The sequence below is a fragment of the Acipenser ruthenus genome, chromosome 60 (assembly GCF_902713425.1).
Source record: "Acipenser ruthenus chromosome 60, fAciRut3.2 maternal haplotype, whole genome shotgun sequence".
In the NCBI taxonomy this organism is placed as follows: Eukaryota; Metazoa; Chordata; class Actinopteri; order Acipenseriformes; family Acipenseridae; genus Acipenser; species Acipenser ruthenus.
In genome coordinates, this window is record NC_081248.1 from 2380001 (window position 1) to 2399258 (window position 19258).

Consider the following 19258-nt stretch of genomic DNA (forward strand, 5'->3'; position numbering starts at 1 on the left):
TGCATGGAGGAGTGGACCAAAATTCCTCCACGGCGCTGTGAGAGACTAATCAATAACTACAGGAAGCGTTTGGTTGCAGTTATTGCTGCTAAAGGTGGTGTAACCAGTTATTGAGTCTAAGGGGGCGATTACTTTTTCACACAGGGGCATTGGGTGTTGCATAACTTTCTTCAATAAATAAATGAAATATGTATCAATTTTTTGTGTTATTTGTTCACTCAGGGTTCCTTTTATCTAATATTAGGTTTTGGTTGAAGATCTGATAACATTCAGTGTCAAAAATATGCAAAAATGCAGAAAATCAGTTAATATCCTCCCTGCCAAAAACATGTATTTGTTTAATTGTTAATTATCACCTGCACCTGGCTACCATTGTAAATTAGAGCCAGGTGCAGGGCATTTAAATAGTCTCTTCAGGGCTGCTGTGTGAAGAAGCCCGCTTGATTGTGTGCTCAAGCGTATGACAAAAAAAGGTACTGTGTTCTTTGCATTGACTCTCATACAGTGTAGATTTCCTATTGTAAACATTATGTAAATATGTACACTGACTCACACACACTATGCATTTCAACGCAATAATTAAAGTTACAAGGGCTGAAGGAAATACTTTTCAGTGGGGAAAGCTTTACAATTATAAGGGGGAGAGATTGGAATTGAAACATTCCCATTTCAATAAACAGACAGCCAGCCAGCCAGCCAGACAGGCACATTGTTTTCTCTCCTGCATCTAAGGAATCCCCATTCCCATGATGCTTTGGGGCTTGCTGTGGAAATCCACTTGGTTGTCACAGCAACATAAACATCAAAGAGAATCCCTGAAAGAGTGTGCCATAGATAGGAAGAGAGAGAGAGAGGAGAATGAGAGATGGGGAGAGTGGGAAGAAAGAGAGGAGAGAGGGAGGAGAGTGGAGAAGAGAAGAGAGAGGGGAGAGAGTAAGGAAAGTGGAGGGAGAGAGGAGAGGGAGAAGAGAGGAGAGGGAAGAGAGGGAGGAGGGGGTGAGAGGAGAAAGAAGAGAGAAAGAGGGAGTGAGAGGAGAGAGGAGAGAGTATTTTGCTGGTCAAGCAGTAGTTTTGGAAGCTGAGTTTGCTAAAATCTGATTCGCTGGATAAACAAATACTGAGAATTCAGCAAGAAAGAGAGAGAGGGAGCAGAGAGAGGAGAGAGAGGGGGAGGAGAGTAGAGAGAGGGGAGAGAAGAGATATAGAGGAAATGAGAGAGGAGAGAGAAAAGTGACATACGTACTTTGAAAAAATACATGCTTATACATTGCTAAATATTCTGTTACTGTTAAACTTCATTATTAAAACAACTGCAGCCAACAAAATCATTTCAACATTTCACAGACAAGCAGAGAGACAGACGACTGCCCAGGCGATACCTTTCCAAAGTGTGAAATTGATTAGAATGAGAGTTTTATTATTCAACTAACAGGCTATAGATTCTGTCAGTGCAAAATCATCTACTATCACATTAACCCTTCAACTACAGCAGGCAAATGCAACTTGAACAAGAGTGGAAACGATACAGAAATATAGAATTCAAAAAACATTTTAAAAACCTTGAGGAGCAAAGTGGTACAGGTTAGAAATATCAGAGTATATGAACTAATCCTCTTGAGATTCACTTTGGATCATTTTCTGTTTCACTCGTCACATCCTGGGGACTTTTGAAAATGTTTAAAGCAAACCCTCTGGCCTCTATAGAGCTCTCAGAATCATGTCTGAACTACATCAGGAACACCAGAGTGGAACCATTATTAACCTGCCCCCTGTGTCCTCTATAGAGCTCTCAGAATCATGTCTGAACTACATCAGGAACACCAGAGTGGAACCATTATTAATCTATGTTCGCAACACTCTGCCCCTAATGGGTGGAAGAATACATCAGATTTGGCAGACACCTTTATCCAAGGTGACTTACCGGTGTTACAGGAAAGCACAGGGTTACAATGCAAGCTTAATATTTAAATACAGTATAGTTTCAGTAAGTGCAATAGTACAACTAAAATACAATATCAATATCAATACAATATTATTATTATTATTATTATTATTTATTTCTTAGCAGACGCCCTTATCCAGGGCGACTTACAATCGCAAGCAAATACAAATACATTCAAGTGTTACAATACAAGTAATACAATAAGAGCAAGAAATACAATAATTTTTGTTCAAGTGTGACAAACCACAATTCAATAATACAGCAGATAATAGTGATAGTTACATCAGGATATGATTAAAAAGTGATAGTTACATCAGGATGTGATTAAATACAAAGTACTACAGGTTAAACACTTGGCAGATTACAGTATTCTGAAGTACAGGATTAAATGCAGTAAAATAGGGGGCAGATAAGAGCAAAATAAAGCACATTTGAATGAAGGGTGATAGTGTCCCAGGATACAAACAGAGGAGTTCTACAGGTGCTGTTTGAAGAGGTGAGTCTTAAGGAGGCGCCGGAATGTGGTCAGGGACTGGGCAGTCCTGACATCTGTAGGAAGGTCATTCCACCACTATGGAACAAGGGTGGAGAAGGAGCGGGCTCTGGAGGCAGGGGAGCGTAAATGAGGTAGAGCCAGTCTTCTAGTGCAGGCGGAGCGGAGAGGTCGAGTGGGGGTGTAGGGAGAGATGAGGGTCTGGAGGTAGCTGGGTGCAGTCTGGTCAAGGCATCTGTAGGCGAGTACAAGAGTCTTGAACTGGATGCGAGCGGTGATCGGGAGCCAGTGGAGCGAGCGGAGTAGTGGAGTAGCGTGAGCGAAGCGAGGCAGAGAGAACACCAGGCGGGCAGCAGAGTTCTGGATGAGCTGGAGCGGACGGGTGGCGGATGCAGGGAGGCCAGCCAGGAGGGAGTTGCAGTAGTCTAGGCGGGAGAGTACCAGGGCCTGGACCAGGAGCTGGGTAGCATAGTTGGTGAGGAAGGGTCGGATTCTTCAGATGTTGCTCAGGAAGAATCGGCAAGTGCGTGCCAGAGTGGAGATGTGCTGGGAATAAGAGAGGCAGGGGTCCAGGGTGACTCCAAGGTTCTTAGCTGAGGAAGAGGGAGAGAGTGTGGTAGATTCCAGAGGAACAGAGATAGAGAGATCAGAGGAGGGGGAGGAGGAGGAGGGAAAAAAAAGGAGGTCAGATTTAGAAAGGTTGAGTTTGAGGTGATGCGAGTGCATCCAGGAGGAAATAGCAGACAGACAGGTAGAGATGGTGGAGTCAGAGGTGGGGAAGGAGAGGAAAATCTGAGCATCATCAGCATAGAAATGGTATGAGAAACCATAGGATGCGATGAGGGGGCCCAGGGAGCGGGTGTAGAGAGAGAACAGGAGAGGACCCAAGACTGACCCTTGGGGGACTCCAGTTAAGAGAGGGTGAGGTGTGGAGGTTGCTCCACGCCAGGTTACCTGGTAAGTGCGGTTGGAGAGGTAGGAGGAGAACCAGGCCAGAGCAGTGCCAGAGATCCCCAGGTCAGCAAGAGATGATAGTAGAATAGAGTGATCAACAGTGTCAAAGGCAGCAGAGAGGTCGAGGAGAATTAGGACAGAGGAGAGAGAGGCAGCTCGGGCACACTTAAGTGAGTTGGTGACAGACAGGAGGGCGGTTTCAGTGGAGTGAGCAGAGCGGAAGCCAGATTGGAGAGGGTCAAGCAGAGAGTGGTTGGACAGGAAAGCAGAGAGCTGGCGGTGTACAGTCCGCTCGAGGGTTTTGGAGAGGAAGGGTAGGAGGGAGACAGGACGGTAGCTCTGGAGGGAGGTGGGGTCGAGGGTAGGTTTTTTGAGGAGGGGAGTGATAGAGGCTATTTTGAAGGCAGAGGGAAAGATGCCAGAAAGTAGAGAGGTGTTGAGGAGTGAGGAGATGAAGGGGAGTAGAGCAGGAGCAGCAGCTTGAAAGAGGTGAGTGGGGAGGGGGTCCAAGGCACACGTGGTGGGTTTGTGACCCTGGAGCAGGGAGGAGAGGGGCAAGAAGGTGGAGAGGGAGGGCGAGTTAGTAGGGAATGTAGTGGGTGTAGGGGTTGGAGCAGGAGGGGGTGCGGGGGAGGGAGAGGTGTTAAAGAGTTTGCGGATATCTGAGATTTTAGAAGAGAAGAAGGAGGCAAAGTCGTCAGGGGAGATAGAGGAGGGAGGAGGAGGGGGGGAGGGTTTAGGAGGGAGGAGAAGGTAGAGAATAGTTTACATGGGTTGTTAGTGGAGGCTTGGATTACAGATTGGAAATAAGCACATTTAGCAGAGGAGAGAGTAGAGGAGAAGGAGGAGAGGAGAGTGCGGTAAAGGTCTAGGGCAGCAGGGAGTTTGGTTCTCTTCCATTTCTTTTCAGCAGATCGCAGTGTGATTCTTGCCAAGCGGAGCGCAGAGGAGAGCCAGGGATGGGGAGGGGAGGGGCGAGCAGGTCGGGAGGTGAGGGGACAGAGGGAGTCGAGGGAGGAGGTGAGTGAGGAGAAGAGGGTGGAGGTAGCAGAGTCTACGGAGAGTTGTGAAAAGGAGTCGATAGGAGGGAGGTGAGAGAGAGCAGTGGAGGCAAGGACAGAGGGGGAGAGAGAGTGGAGGTTACGGCGAGAGGTGACAGTGGGGGTAGGAGGAGCAGGGAGAGGGGGGAGAGACAGAGAAAAAGAGATGAAATAGTGATCAGAGAGGTCCAGGGGGGTGACAGAGAGGTTGGAGGGGCAGCAGGCCCTGGAGAAGGTGAGGTCCAGTTGACGGCCAGCTTTGTGGGTAGGAGGGGACGGAGAGAGACAGAAGTCGAAGGAGTGAAGGAGAGGGAGGAATCCAGCAGAGTGGCTGGGGTTGGAGAGATGGATGTTGAAGTCACCCAACAGGACAGTCGGGGTAGACAGAGAGGGGAGGGAGGAGAGTAGATAGTCGAGTTCATCCAGAAAGTGAGTGAGAGGCCCAGGGGGGCGGTACAGAACAATGAGCAGGAGTTGACAGGGAGAGGTTAGTTGGACTGCATGAAATTCAAAGGTACTGACAGAGAGGGAGGTGAGATCGGAGGGGACAGAAAAGAGTAAGGAGGGAGAGAGGAGAAGACCCGTCCCACCTCCCCGTCCAGTGAGACGCGGGGTATGGGACAGGACGTAGAGAGAGGACAGGGCAGCAGGAGTAACAGTGTTATCAGGGGACAGCCAGGTTTCAGTGAGAGCAAGGAAATCGAGCGAGAGGTGGGAGGCAAAGGCAGATATAAAATCAGCTTTGTTAGCAGAAGAGTGACAGTTCCAGAGTGCACCAGAGAGTGTGCGGGAGGGGGGGAGAGGCAGAGAAATTAGGTTAGAGGGGTTGGAGGAGCAGCAGCGGAGGGAGGGCAGAGGACGAGGACGGGGGGACAGAACAGGGATGTGAGAGACAGTCATAGCAGGACAAGCAAGACAAAAGGCACAGTAGGAGCAGTGGGGTGGAGGGTACAGACCTGACTAGTAGATGGCTTCTTCCAGAGCGCTGTTAGGTTCGGATCTATTCGACCAGTGTCTCAGCGCAGGCCTCCCCAGGTTAGGATTACAAGTTACATGTAGAGTGACACAATAGTAGTGCAAGGATAGTGTATTCGGTGAGGGTCCAGAACATAGTGCTTAGGTCAGACAAGTCCAGTGCATAGTAGGAGGGGATCAAGAGATCCACAAGTGCAGTCTAAACAGGTGGGTCTTGAGGAGGCAGCGGAAGGCAGTGAGAGACGGAGCAGCCCTGAAGTTCTCCAGCAGCTGATTCCACCACAGGGGGGCTAGGAAAAAGAAAGAGTGGGCACGGGAAGATAGAGAGTGGAGGGAATAACCTGAATACAGGAGTCTTATTAACCTGCCCCTCCCCCTGCAAGACTGCCCCCTAGTGGATGGAAATAAGTTATCTGTGGTATTTCTTCCTGATGTATTTCTTCCAGGTTAATAATTGTTCCACTCTGGTGAACCTGCTGCAGTTCAGACATGATTCCGAGAGCTCTATAGAGGACACAGGGGGCAGGTTAATAATGGTTCCACTCTGGTGAACCCGCTGTAGTTCAGACATGATTCTAAGAGCTTTATAGAGGACACAGGGGGCAGGTTAATAATGGTTCCACTCTGGTGAACCCGCTGTAGTTCAGACATGATTCTGAGAGCTCTATAGAGGACACAGGGGGCAGGTTAATAATGGTTCCACTCTGGTGTTCCTGATGTAGTTCAGACATGATTCTGAGAGCTCTATAGAGGACACAGGGGGCAGGTTAATGATGGTTCCACTCTGGTGTTCCTGATGTAGTTCAGACATGATTCTGAGAGCTCTATAGAGGACACAGGGGGCAGGTTAATAATGGTTCCACTCTGGTGTTCCTGATGTAGTTCAGACATGATTCTGAGAGCTCTATAGAGGACACAGGGGGCAGGTTAATAATGGTTCCACTCTGGTGAACCCGCTGTAGTTCAGACATGATTCTGAGAGCTCTATAGAGGACACAGGGGGCAGGTTAATAATGGTTCCACTCTGGTGTTCCTGATGTAGTTCAGACATGATTCTGAGAGCTCTATAGAGGACACAGGGGGCAGGTTAATGATGGTTCCACTCTGGTGTTCCTGATGTAGTTCAGACATGATTCTGAGAGCTCTATGGAGGCCACATGGTTTGCTTTAAACGTTTTAAAAAGTCTCCAGGATGTGACAATGTGAACAATGTGAATCTGAACTAGAAGAGGAAGAGGATTAGTTCATAATACTCTGATACTCTTCTCCTGTATCAAGTTGCTTTTCCAAATCTAGTTTCACTTATCAAAATGCAAATATCATACACATTATAATCAATAACACCAATAGCATTATATATACATATATATATATATATATATATATATATATATATATATATATATATATATATATATAGATACACACACATTAAAATCTATACTATAATCTATATCACACTTCTAAATATATATGTATATTAAAATCTACAAATGTATATAAAACTCACAAGAGCTAATTCTCTAACTATATTATCAATGTAAATTCAGCACTTGGAATATGACCTTATATAAATCTAATATTATTAATAATATAGATATTTTAACATTCATTTTTAAGAGAAATAGATAGAGATATCGAAACAGAAACAGATGGATAGACAAATAGAGAGATGGATAGATAGACAGAGATAGACAGATAAACAGATAGAGAGATGGATAGATAGACAGAGATAGACAGATAAACAGATAGAGAGATGGACAGATAGGCAGATAAAGATAGACAGATAAACAGATAGAGAGATGGACAGATAGGCAGATAAAGATAGATAGATAAACAGATAGAGAGATGGACAGATAGGCAGATAAAGATAGACAGATAAACAGATAGAGAGATGGACAGATAGGCAGACCGAGATAGACAGATAAACAGATAGAGAGATGGACAGATAGGCAGATAGAGAGATGGATAGATAGGCAGACCGAGATAGACAGATAAACAGATAGAGAGATGGACAGATAGGCAGACCGAGATAGACAGATAAACAGATAGAGAGATGGACAGATAGGCAGATAAAGATAGACAGATAAACAGATAGAGAGATGGACAGATAGACAGACCGAGATAGACAGATAAACAGATAGAGAGATGGACAGATAGGCAGACCGAGATAGACAGATAAACAGATAGAGAGATGGATAGATAGGCAGACCGAGATAGACAGATAAACAGATAGAGAGATGGACAGATAGGCAGATAAAGATAGACAGATAAACAGATAGAGAGATGGACAGATAGGCAGACCGAGATAGACAGATAAACAGATAGAGAGATGGATAGATAGACAGAGATAGACAGATAAACAGATAGAGAGATGGATAGATAGACAGACAGAGAGACAGATAAACAGATAGAGAGATGGATAGATAGACAGACAGAGAGACAGATAAACAGATAGAGAGATGGATAGATAGGCAGATAAAGATAGATAGATAAACAGATAGAGAGATGGACAGATAGGCAGATAAAGATAGACAGATGGTGGACAGATAGAGAGATAGTTAACAGTTTTATTCAATACAAAATGGTAATATGCATATTATATATTTTTTTCTCTAAAATGCTAACGTTTTATCGCTTCAATAAATAAATGATTCTCAGATTCTAAGTTCATCACACACACTCACACACACATATATATATTTCATCACTTTCTGTTATTTCATATGCCCAAATAAACCTTAGTTTTACTACAAACTGATTAATAGACACAGAAGTCCTTGTAAAAATACTACATTTGCAGCTATTACTATTATAGTTTTATAAACACATAAATTTAACTGAATTCAGTTTTTAAAATCTAATTGGACAAATGTTTTAAAAAATTAAATACCAATTATAACAAATTATATATATATATATATATATATATATATATATAAGAACAGCTTCTTGAAGGATTGAAGGATCCCAGGGTGTCATCTTCAACAACATTACTGGGGAGTTGGTTCCAGACCCTCACAATTCTCTGTGTAAAAAGTGCCTCCTATTTTCTGTTCTGAATGCCCCTTTATCTAATCTCCATTTGTGACCCCTGGTCCTTGTTTCATATATATATAATTCTGTTCACAAAATACATTTGTAATATTGATATAAAATCATTTTTATACGTTGCTAAATATTCCCAATTTAATAAATAAATGAACACAATTTAAGAATTACAATACAATCTCAATATTAAAACCATTATAGCTGACAAAATAATTAATATTGAGGAGGCCTTTATACTGAGTGACCTTAATATCAGGTTTTATTGTAATTTCTGTCTTTTAAATACACTAATAACTAATAGAACAGACTCTTTCTTCTTACATTAACACTAAACTCACAAATCAACAGTAGTGAGCACCAAAACATTCAATACAAACTGCAGGGCCTGGCCTGTGTATTAGGACCTGCCTGCCTGTCTGCCTGCCTCTCCCGGATCGGGTTTGACGTTGCCCTGGTGTGGTTTTATTTTATATTAGAAAATAGACATTTTCGACATGTAGCTTTCAAGTACTATCTCTATGCACTGAATCCTGTTGTGGTTTAAGCGTTTTGAATGCTTGTCATGACATTGTGAGTGTGAGATCTACACTCTGAGCAAAGTGTACTTGCTGCTAATAGGTTTCAATGGGGAGGTATAATATCTGCTGCTTATTGTCTGCAGCTCTTTCCTGTAGCCTTGCTCTTGAAACTTGGCTACAGGGCAGCCTGGCTTTAACATCTAACACTGGGGTCTATGAAGGGGAAAGTGTAAACTCAATCATCATATTATACTGTCACAGGATCAAGAACTACACCTCCCAGCATCCCTCACTCTTACTGATAGTGCTGGGGCATGCTGGGAGCTGTGTTTTTTTTTTCCTGATTGCGATGGGGACAGGTCTGACAATGTGTTTATTCTCTCAGCCTCTCAGACCAGTGATATAGGGTTGTGTGGGCTGAGGGGTGAGGGCAGCAGCCCGGCTAGATCCCTCTCTCTCTCCGAGGGGTGCAGGAACTCAGGGTTCACGAAGCTAAACCCCCGAAACTCATTCTGATCCAGCGAGGCCAGAACCATCCGATCTGGGGGGGTGAGAACCGGGGGGGCTCGGGTGAAGAACTTATCGAAATTCTCTCCGTTCCGGCCACCCTGAGAAAAAAAAAAACAACATTACACATTGTATTAGATCCACTCCTCCCTCTCTATCATCTTCCCCTCCCTCTCTCCCCCTCCTCTCTCCTCTCTTTCCCCTGTCTCCTCTCCCTCTCTTGCGTTCCCCCTCCATCCCCTCTCCTCTCTTTCTTCTCCCCTCCCCTCCCAGTCTCTTACTGGTCTGGGTCTGAAGGGTGGTTGTATTTCCAGTGCTTCCAGTTTGACCCAGTCGATCCTGCGGAAGAAGGCGTGGTCCCGCACCTCCCTCTCCCCATCGACGGCGGAGCCGAGCCTCTTGGCTGGGTGCTTCGTCAGGAGCTGGGGGGCGAGAATGTCAAACTCATTGAAACCTGAGCAGCAGCCCTGATAAAACACCTACACTGAGTTTATAACAGCAATAAGACACTGTTGAGTTTATAACAGCAATAAGGCACTGTTTATAACAGCAATACGATACTGTTGAGTTTATAACAGCAATACAGCACTGTTTATAACAGCAATATGACACTGTTGAGTTTATAACAGCAATGAGGCACTGTTTATACCAGCAATACAACACTTTTGAGTTCATAACAGCAATACAGCACTGTTTATAACAGCAATACGACACTGTTGAGTTTATAACAGCAATATGACACTGTTTATAACAGCAATACGATACTGTTGAGTTTATATCAGCAACAAGACACTGGAGAGGAGGAGTAACTGCACCTGCAGGAGAGGAGGTGTAACTGCACATGCAGGAGAGGAGGAGTAACTGCACCTGCAGGAGAGGAGGTGTAACTGCACATGCAGGAGAGGAGGAGTAACTGCACCTGCAGGAGAGGAGGTGTAACTGCACCTGCAGGAGAGGAGGTGTAACTGCACCTGCAGGAGAGGAGGAGTAACTGCACCTGCAGGAGAGGAGGTGTAACTGCACATGCAGGAGAGGAGGAGTAACTGCACCTGCAGGAGAGGAGGAGTAACTGCACCTGCAGGAGAGGAGGTGTAACTGCACCTGCAGGAGAGGAGGTGTAACTGCACCTGCAGGAGAGGAGGAGTAACTGCACCTGCAGGAGAGGAGGAGTAACTGCACCTGCAGGAGAGGAGGTGTAACTGCACCTGCAGGAGAGGAGGTGTAACTGCACCTGCAGGAGAGGAGGTGTAACTGCACCTGCAGGAGAGGAGGAGTAACTGCACCTGCAGGAGAGGAGGAGTAACTGCACCTGCAGGAGAGGAGGAGTAACTGCACCTGCAGGAGAGGAGGTGTAACTGCACCTGCAGCAGAGGAGGTGTAACTGCACATGCAGGAGAGGAGGAGTAACTGCACCTGCAGGAGAGGAGGTGTAACTGCACCTGCAGCAGAGGAGGTGTAACTGCACCTGCAGGAGAGGAGGTGTAACTGCACCTGCAGGAGAGGAGGTGTAACTGCACCTGCAGGAGAGGAGGAGTAACTGCACCTGCAGGAGAGGAGGTGTAACTGCACCTGCAGGAGAGGAGGTGTAACTGCACCTGCAGGAGAGGAGGTGTAACTGCACCTGCAGGAGAGGAGGAGTAACTGCACCTGCAGGAGAGGAGGAGTAACTGCACCTGCAGGAGAGGAGGTGTTACTGCACCTGCAGGAGAGGAGGTGTAACTGCACCTGCAGGAGAGGAGGTGTAACTGCACCTGCAGGAGAGGAGGAGTAACTGCACCTGCAGGAGAGGAGGTGTAACTGCACCTGCAGGAGAGGAGGTGTAACTGCACCTGCAGGAGAGGAGGAGTAACTGCACCTGCAGGAGAGGAGGTGTAACTGCACCTGCAGGAGAGGAGGTGTTACTGCACCTGCAGGAGAGGAGGTGTAACTGCACCTGCAGGAGAGGAGGTGTAACTGCACCTGCAGGAGAGGAGGAGTAACTGCACCTGCAGGAGAGGAGGTGTAACTGCACCTGCAGGAGAGGAGGTGTAACTGCACCTGCAGGAGAGGAGGAGTAACTGCACCTGCAGGAGAGGAGGAGTAACTGCACCTGCAGGAGAGGAGGAGTAACTGCACCTGCAGGAGAGGAGGTGTAACTGCACCTGCAGGAGAGGAGGAGTAACTGCACCTGCAGGAGAGGAGGAGTAACTGCACCTGCAGGAGAGGAGGAGTAACTGCACCTGCAGGAGAGGAGGTGTAACTGCACCTGCAGGAGAGGAGGTGTAACTGCACCTGCAGGAGAGGAGGTGTAACTGCACCTGCAGGAGAGGAGGTGTAACTGCACCTGCAGGAGAGGAGGAGTAACTGCACCTGCAGGAGAGGAGGTGTAACTGCACCTGCAGGAGAGGAGGTGTAACTGCACCTGCAGGAGAGGAGGTGTAACTGCACCTGCAGGAGAGGAGGAGTAACTGCACCTGCAGGAGAGGAGGTGTAACTGCACCTGCAGGAGAGGAGGTGTAACTGCACCTGCAGGAGAGGAGGTGTAACTGCACCTGCAGGAGAGGAGGTGTAACTGCACCTGCAGGAGAGGAGGTGTAACTGCACCTGCAGGAGAGGAGGTGTAACTGCACCTGCAGGAGAGGAGGTGTTACTGCACCTGCAGGAGAGGAGGTGTAACTGCACCTGCAGGAGAGGCACTCAGTGGTATGAAGTGACTGCACGCTTCGAACTCTACTGGCATAAACTAATAAATACATTTTATTAGCAGCATATCTCTGTGTCAGTGTATTCTCTCATGGAGTTCTCATGTCTAAAACTCACAATACTTTAGAACAGCAATAGCACAGTGTTGAGTTTATTACAGCTATTGAGTTGCATAACATCTACAAGACACTGTCAAGTTTATAGAAACAATAGGACACTGCTGAGTTTTCTACAGCAATAAGACCCAGGTGAGATTGTAACAGCAGTAAGACCCAGGTGAGATTGTAACAGCAATAAGACCCAGGTGAGATTCTAACAGCAATAAGACCCAGGTGAGATTCTAACAGCAATAAGACCCAGGTGAGATTGTAACAGCAATAAGACCCAGGTGAGATTCTAACAGCAATAAGACCCAGGTGAGATTCTAACAGCAATAAGACCCAGGTGAGATTCTAACAGCAATGAGACCCAGGTGAGATTCTAACAGCAATAAGACACTGCAGACTCACCCCTTTGCATATTGCCACAGCCTCACGGGACAGAGATTTGGGGTAGGAGACGTTGTGCTCCATGATGGACTGAAACAGCTCTTCCTCATCCTCTCCATCGAAGGGGGGCTGAGAGAGAGAGAGAGTTGTTTTATTTACCGTTGTTCAGTGTTCAATTTTACATTCCTGCCTCTTTATTGAATTATTCCTTTTCATTTATTAAATTTGATTGATGTTCCTAATGTTTATATTGTACTTTGTAACTGCTTTGGCAATACTTCTGATGTTGTCATGCCAATAAAGCAACTTTTAATTTAAATTGGAATTTAAGAGAAGAGAGTAGATAAGAAGGAGAGAGGTATTGGAAGAGGGGAGAGAGTGAGAGAGAGGAGAGAGAGAACAGTTTAATGGAATTTAGATAAGTCTGCTAAGAAATAAGTGGTATTGAAGACCTTTGTTAGGTAAGCGAATGAGGCGTCCTGGTAAAGTCTATTAAAATGATTTACAGTGTGTGGAATAACTTCTTGTGTTCTCAAGATGTAGAAGTGTGACATACAGACGGACGGATGTACAGACAGGCAGACACCCCTCATAACCCCAGAATCTGATGCAAATATTAGTACAGTAAACTGAAGAGGTAAAGTTTTCTGGGGTCGTGTTGTAGGGGTCGTGTTGTAGATGCAAGGACTTTAACATACTGGAGGAGTCTAGAGTTACTTACCTGTCCAGCGAGCATCTCATACAACAGAACTCCAAAAGACCACCAATCCACTGACTTCCCATAGGCCTGATAGGCAATAATCTAGAGGAGAGAGAAATGAGACAGAGGAGAGAGAGGAGAGAGAAGGAGAAAGAGGGGAGAGAGGAGAGAGATGAGACAGAGGAGAGAGAGGAGAGAGAAGGAGAAAGGGGACAGAGGAGAGAGAGAGATGAGAGAAGGAGAAAGAGGAGACAGGGGAGAGAGAGGGGAGTAGAGAGAGGAGTGGAGAGAAAGGAGAGGAGAGAGAGGGGAGAGTGGAGAGAGGAGAGGAGAAAGAGGCAAGGAGAGAGGAGAGATTGGAGATAAAGGAGAGAAGAGAGAGGAGAGAGGAGAGATGAGAGGAGAAAGAGGGAAGAGAGGGGAGTGAAGAGAGGAGAGAGAGGAGATGAAAGAGAGGAGAAAGGAGAGAGGAGAGAGGAAAGAGAGGAGAGAGGGGGAAGGCAAAGATACAGTTAGTAATAACATTTTCATAATATATTTATCCACCTGTGTCTATCTCTATCAAATTCTACTTCTACTTCTAATTTAAAAGAGGCTTTATTGGCATGACAAAATAAATTAAGTTTTGCCAAAGCATATTAAACAACAAACATCAACACAATACAAACAGATACCCCCACCTCCACCCCCACCCTTTATATGCCCCCCATCCCAAGTCACTGAGTCTGTACTTGGTCAGGATTTGCCTCAGTTGTGTGTCTTTGACCCTGACCAGGTATTCAGCCAAGGTTAGTCTCTTTTTAGGGCCCGATAGCACTCTTGTTTGTTCTGTGCTTTAAATTTATCTTTCTAACATGACTTCTATGTGTTGTTTAAATTGATGTACATTTTTGTCATTATTGAGATTAGGAGTTGTTTTTTCTTGGAGTTGTTTCTTGTACCAGTTGGCTGAGGGGAACGGTTCAATAATACATTTTAAGCAAAATTTGTACTGGTGGTTTAATTTTGCAAAGTCGATGCGTCATGGTGTAGAAAGCTCTCAGTGCCTAGTCTTTTATTGCTTTGATAGCCAGGTTAAAACTCCCTGATGCACTGATGGTCAGACCTAAGGTGACCAGATTTTTAAGTCCTTAAACTGGGACAGTATGGAAACATTATGAATAACATCCAACTTCAAAGCTACGCGGAAGCTCTAGGGTTTTTATTTTCACTTTGACAATGTTTGATCTAACATCATATTGAAAGTGAATGCAGAGACTCATGGTGATATTCAGAGTGGAATCTTTTACTTTCAAAAACTGTTTTGTGAATAAATGATCTTATTGTCTGTAATTTCATTTCTACACAACAAGTATAGTTATTACATTACACTGTAGCAATTCAATAATATCAAATACCAAGATTCAATTTTATTGCTGATTACTGCTGCAAATCTAGTCCCTTTTCTGCCTAAGAAACTGCATCTTCTCACTTTGATTTCCACTTTCCATCTTGCTCTATCTCTATCTCCAATCTGCAAACCAAGCCCTTCCTGTATGAAAACATAACATATCTCAATATTTCTATGTATTAAACGGTTACTTCATAGAATCTATTTTTTTCAAAATATTTCATTTCTTTTTTTCTATTGCAGTTTCTGCTTGGATCGCTAGTGTGCCGTGATTAATAGATAGCAGGAATGGTTTTCAGCCACTTTCTAAACTATTACTATTAAAGGTAATGACAGGTCTTAAATATCCTATCTTTTGAGCGTGTGCAATAAATGAAGCCCACAAATCAGCTTTTCTGAGTTGTGTTTATAAGCTGCCCTGTTTGCAGAAACAGGAATTTCCTTCTGAAGTAGTTATTAAGTCTGGTGAATAGTAATCCATGTAGGCAAACCCTTTAAGTTTCTCAAATCCCTCCTTTAACATGCTGTAAGCGGACGGGCATCTCTTAAAATGGAAAGGAGCCTGTTGAAAACGTGTTAGTTGCATGATGAAATGCCCTGCCTATTCCATGTCAATGAGCGTGAGAAAGCATCTTCAAACAATCTACAGTAAATGAGATAGCTACACATTTTACAAAGGCTAATTTCTTTGCTAATCTTGGCTGGAGTTTATTTTTTTGAGTCCACAGGTGTAATAAGATTAAATTGATCAAATGAAATGTAACTTACTTACGAAAGGAACACTATTTAATCTTCCTTAATATAAGCACAAATTAGCTTATGCAAATTGTGCAGAGTTTTCAGATTGTCAGGAGATGCGTTCTCATTATCATTGATTGGTACTGAAAAACTGCATAGACAAGGCAGGAAATGTCATCATACAATTAACACATTTTTAACAGAGTCCTTTACTGTTTTAAGTGATAGATGTCCGCTTAAAACATGTTAAAAAGGACATTTGGAAATAAAACTATTTGGAGAAACTTAAAGGGATCAACCCCACCCCCAGGTAATTCGAGCCCTGACATTTGCCTCTTTTGCTGAAGGAAAAATATATGTTTTTATCAACATGTTGTTTTTCTTCTATTAAACTTTATTTAATTATACTTCTTCTATAATACATTTAACACAGGAAGGGTCACCAAATTAAATAAATTTATCCTGCCTCTAGGCAGCTTATTTGAGATATTTTTTAACGAAGAAATGTAAAAATGATTCTATTTGTAATTGTTTTCAACTATTTGTATGATATACAGTACTCAACTATCAATGTAAATCATTTTATTGTATGAAATGAAATGGACACCTGGAGACCTGAAACTGCTGTATTTCATTAATGCAAAAAACAACATCAAATCCCTACTTAAGAAGTTCTGAAACAGAATATTTTTACAACATGAATTTCACAAATGTGAAAATAACTAGTTCATGAATTAGTTTGTATTATTCACTAACATACATTTCTTAGAGGTTACCTGTGGTGAACTGAAAGTCAATATAGACTTATTTCAATAGAAAATATGTTTCCAAATGCTTTTGTCATGTTTTACAGCCCCTCCTATTGTTGTGATGGGCTGTTTTGATGCACAAAGTGTTCAAACCATGACAAGCTTCAGTGCGCTGCGTTTTAAACATGGCACGGTGATGTGACGTGACAGCGCTGATTTCCACACTTGACATCTATAGCTACACACAAAGCCGTTTACATGCAGATAAACAAACATCATGGATGAAGAGAATCATTCCAACACAATACAATGGTACCTGTATGAGCAGTTATTGTTAGACTACAGTAGTGTAACCTCTTCACACAACAAGAGTGATGATTCAGACGAGGATAGCCGCCACTTCGTTTAGCAGCCAGTCGTTCTGATTAGAATCAGTCGATTCAATGGGACGTTATGAAGCAAAATCATCCCATAGGAATGGGCCGATAGGTACCTACTAGCCTCCTAACCTAACCTAAATCTACCCTCTACGGCTAAACCTAATGTCTACCACTAATGTAATCTCTACCCCTAAACCTAAACCTTGTTAATGCTGGTAATTCAACCTTCCCTTTAGTCACATCAAGTGTTACTGTGCTGTAATAAGTTAGATATGGTAGTAGCACAGCAGCCTGCATGTAAATACAATATTCTGTTACCGGCGCGACGATGCTGTGGGAAAAAAATGGGATGAAATGAGCGTCCAAAGAAAGGTTCTGGGGACACTGGGACCAGTGTTCCAAAAGTGGGACTGTCCCATCCAAAACGGGACGTCTGGTCACCTTAGTCAGACCCAGGTATGTATAGCTGGTGCTGCTCCAGTGTGGTGTTGCCCAGAGTGAAGTGGTACCTGTTTCCCTGAGATCTGGCTTTTTTCTGGTCTTGTCCAGGTTTACTGCCAGTGCCCAGTTCTGACAGTACTGCTCTAGCAGTGCCAGGCTCTGCTGCAGCCCCTACTCTGTGGGTGACAGCAGGACCAGGTCGTCTGCATAGAGCAGGAATTTAATTTCTGTGTTGTGTAAAGTGAGACCAGGGACTGCTCCAGCACTGTAGCCAAGTCATTTAAGATGTTGAACAGCCGTTATCAAAGTGGTAAATGATGTGCTATTATCTTCTGATTCAGGCCTTGCCTCTGTCCTCATACTTCTAGGTCTAAGCGTAGCATTCTGCACCATTGGCCATCCGATTGTAATTAACTGTCTTTGTTTGTTTGGTGGATGTGTTTGTTTATTAGAGTGTGTAGGGTGTAAATATAGTCAGAGGTGCGGTGGTTTCGTAGAAAGCCAATCTGACTCTTACTCGGGATACTGTGCTCAGTAAGGAAGGTCAGTATTCGGGTGTTAATTATACTGCAGAACACCTTCCCCAGATTACTGTTATCTATATGTACCTATCGCTCTGTGTGTTTATGAATATCTGCTGTCTGTCTGTCTGTGTGTGTGTATCTCCTTGTTGTGTTTGCTGGATACAGAATCTCTCAGTGATTCAGATATTTATTGATCTTGTGCTTTGTTCACATCGCACTGCTCAGTACCAAGGTCATATTTGACATACAGGGGGTCAATAAATAATTAAAACCACCCGTCCTTCTCCCTTCTCCCGCTCTCCTCACTATCCTCCCTCTCTCGCCCCTCACCCTCTCTCCCCACTCTCTCTCCCCCCTCTCTTCCCCCTCTCCTCTCTCCCTCCTCCCCTCTCCCACTCTCTCTCTCCTCTCTCCCCCTCTCTCCACTCCCCTCTACCACTCTCTCCTCTCTCCCTCCCCTCTTCCCTCTCCCCTCCCCTCTCTCCTCTCTCCCTCCCCTCTACCACTCTCTCTCCTCTCCCCTCTCTCCCTCCCCTCTTCCCTCTCCCCTCCCCCTCTCTCCTCTCTCCTCTCTCCCTCCCCTCTCCTCTCCTCTCTCTCGTTACATAAACTCATATTACATGCACAATGTGTCTCTGTTACCTGCTGCAGGCTGTGCCTGATTTATTAGGAACTGTCATGAGGACGGTGTTGTCATGGAAAAAAAATGTGCAATGCAGTGGCCGATTTATTAGGAATTGCAATATACACTCTAGTTTTAGTCAAGGCACTGCATTTTAGTCATAGTTCTAGTCAACTAAAATGTTTTTTAGTATTTTTAGTCACCTTGTAAGTAAACATACGACTTTGTAACCATGTACCCGCTTATGGTCTTCCTTGATACTGTGAGCTACAACAAGCTGAAACATTCGTCTTCATACAAAGATTCTCAGATGTTTAGGCTTTATAAGACTCATTTTGGACCCACTGTTTTGAAGCTATGTTGCAGTGCTGGGAGTCCCTCGCCTGGACAGTGTGCCGGGAGCAGCTGGTTTTACAGCTCTGCAGGGTCAGCTGTGCTGAGCGATTGTGCTCATATTCTAAGGCCTGACAGGGCGTCTGTATGCATTGAATATACAGATGCCTCGGGGAAGTCCATATATTCAACGTATATGGATGCCCTGAAAAGCTTTATTGCATTTATAATTCAGGTCAAACAGTGGATTTGAAGAAAAAAAGCATAAATCATGATGTTTAGGTCAAAAAATTATTATTTTTTATTAAATATCCTTATGCCAATAAAGTAGTCCCATTTATAACTTTGAACTACACACTAAGTTAAGCGGAGTACATTAATTTTATTGGACCATGCAAAAGAAAGTACATCTGTATTTTTGATATTGTGGACGTTGCTATTGAAAGGATACACCAGGGGGCGGAGTTGAGACGGCACTGAGTTATTATTTTCCCTGTCACTGACAGTGCAGACACACTGTTTGAGCAGAACAGACGGGAGGAATAGAAATAAACACAAAGACGTCTCGGATTTCAGTAATTTTCCAAGGTATGTATCTGAGAGGGGTGGACAATGTGCAGAAGTGTCTTTTTGTGTTTTTCTGCAGCGTTTACAAACCGCTAAAAATACATTATTTTAGGGGCTCCCGAGTGGCGCATCCAGTAAAGGCGCTCCTCGCAGGATGTGCCCTA

At 44.3% G+C, this 19258-nt stretch overlaps 1 protein-coding gene across 2 annotated transcripts in view; it reads right to left on the minus strand.

Moving 5' to 3' along the window:
- Positions 1 to 1391: 1391 nt before the first annotated feature.
- LOC117409942 (protein kinase C alpha type-like) overlaps positions 1392 to 19258 on the minus strand; it is a 67119-nt gene continuing 49252 nt past the window's right edge. Inside the window, exons 14-18 of one of the 2 annotated variants that reach the window (XR_009320419.1) lie at positions 13372 to 13452; positions 12672 to 12779; positions 9762 to 9902; positions 5386 to 9581; positions 1392 to 3028 (exon numbers count right to left, since the gene is read on the minus strand). Coding sequence is in view for 1 of the 2 variants with exons in the window: in XM_059018556.1 (XP_058874539.1) it covers positions 9363 to 9581; positions 9762 to 9902; positions 12672 to 12779; positions 13372 to 13452 (549 nt within the window). In the remaining variant the exon portion in view is untranslated. Of the gene's footprint in view, positions 9582 to 9761; positions 9903 to 12671; positions 12780 to 13371; positions 13453 to 19258 lie in introns of both variants that reach the window. The other variant, XM_059018556.1, reaches the window with a different exon arrangement.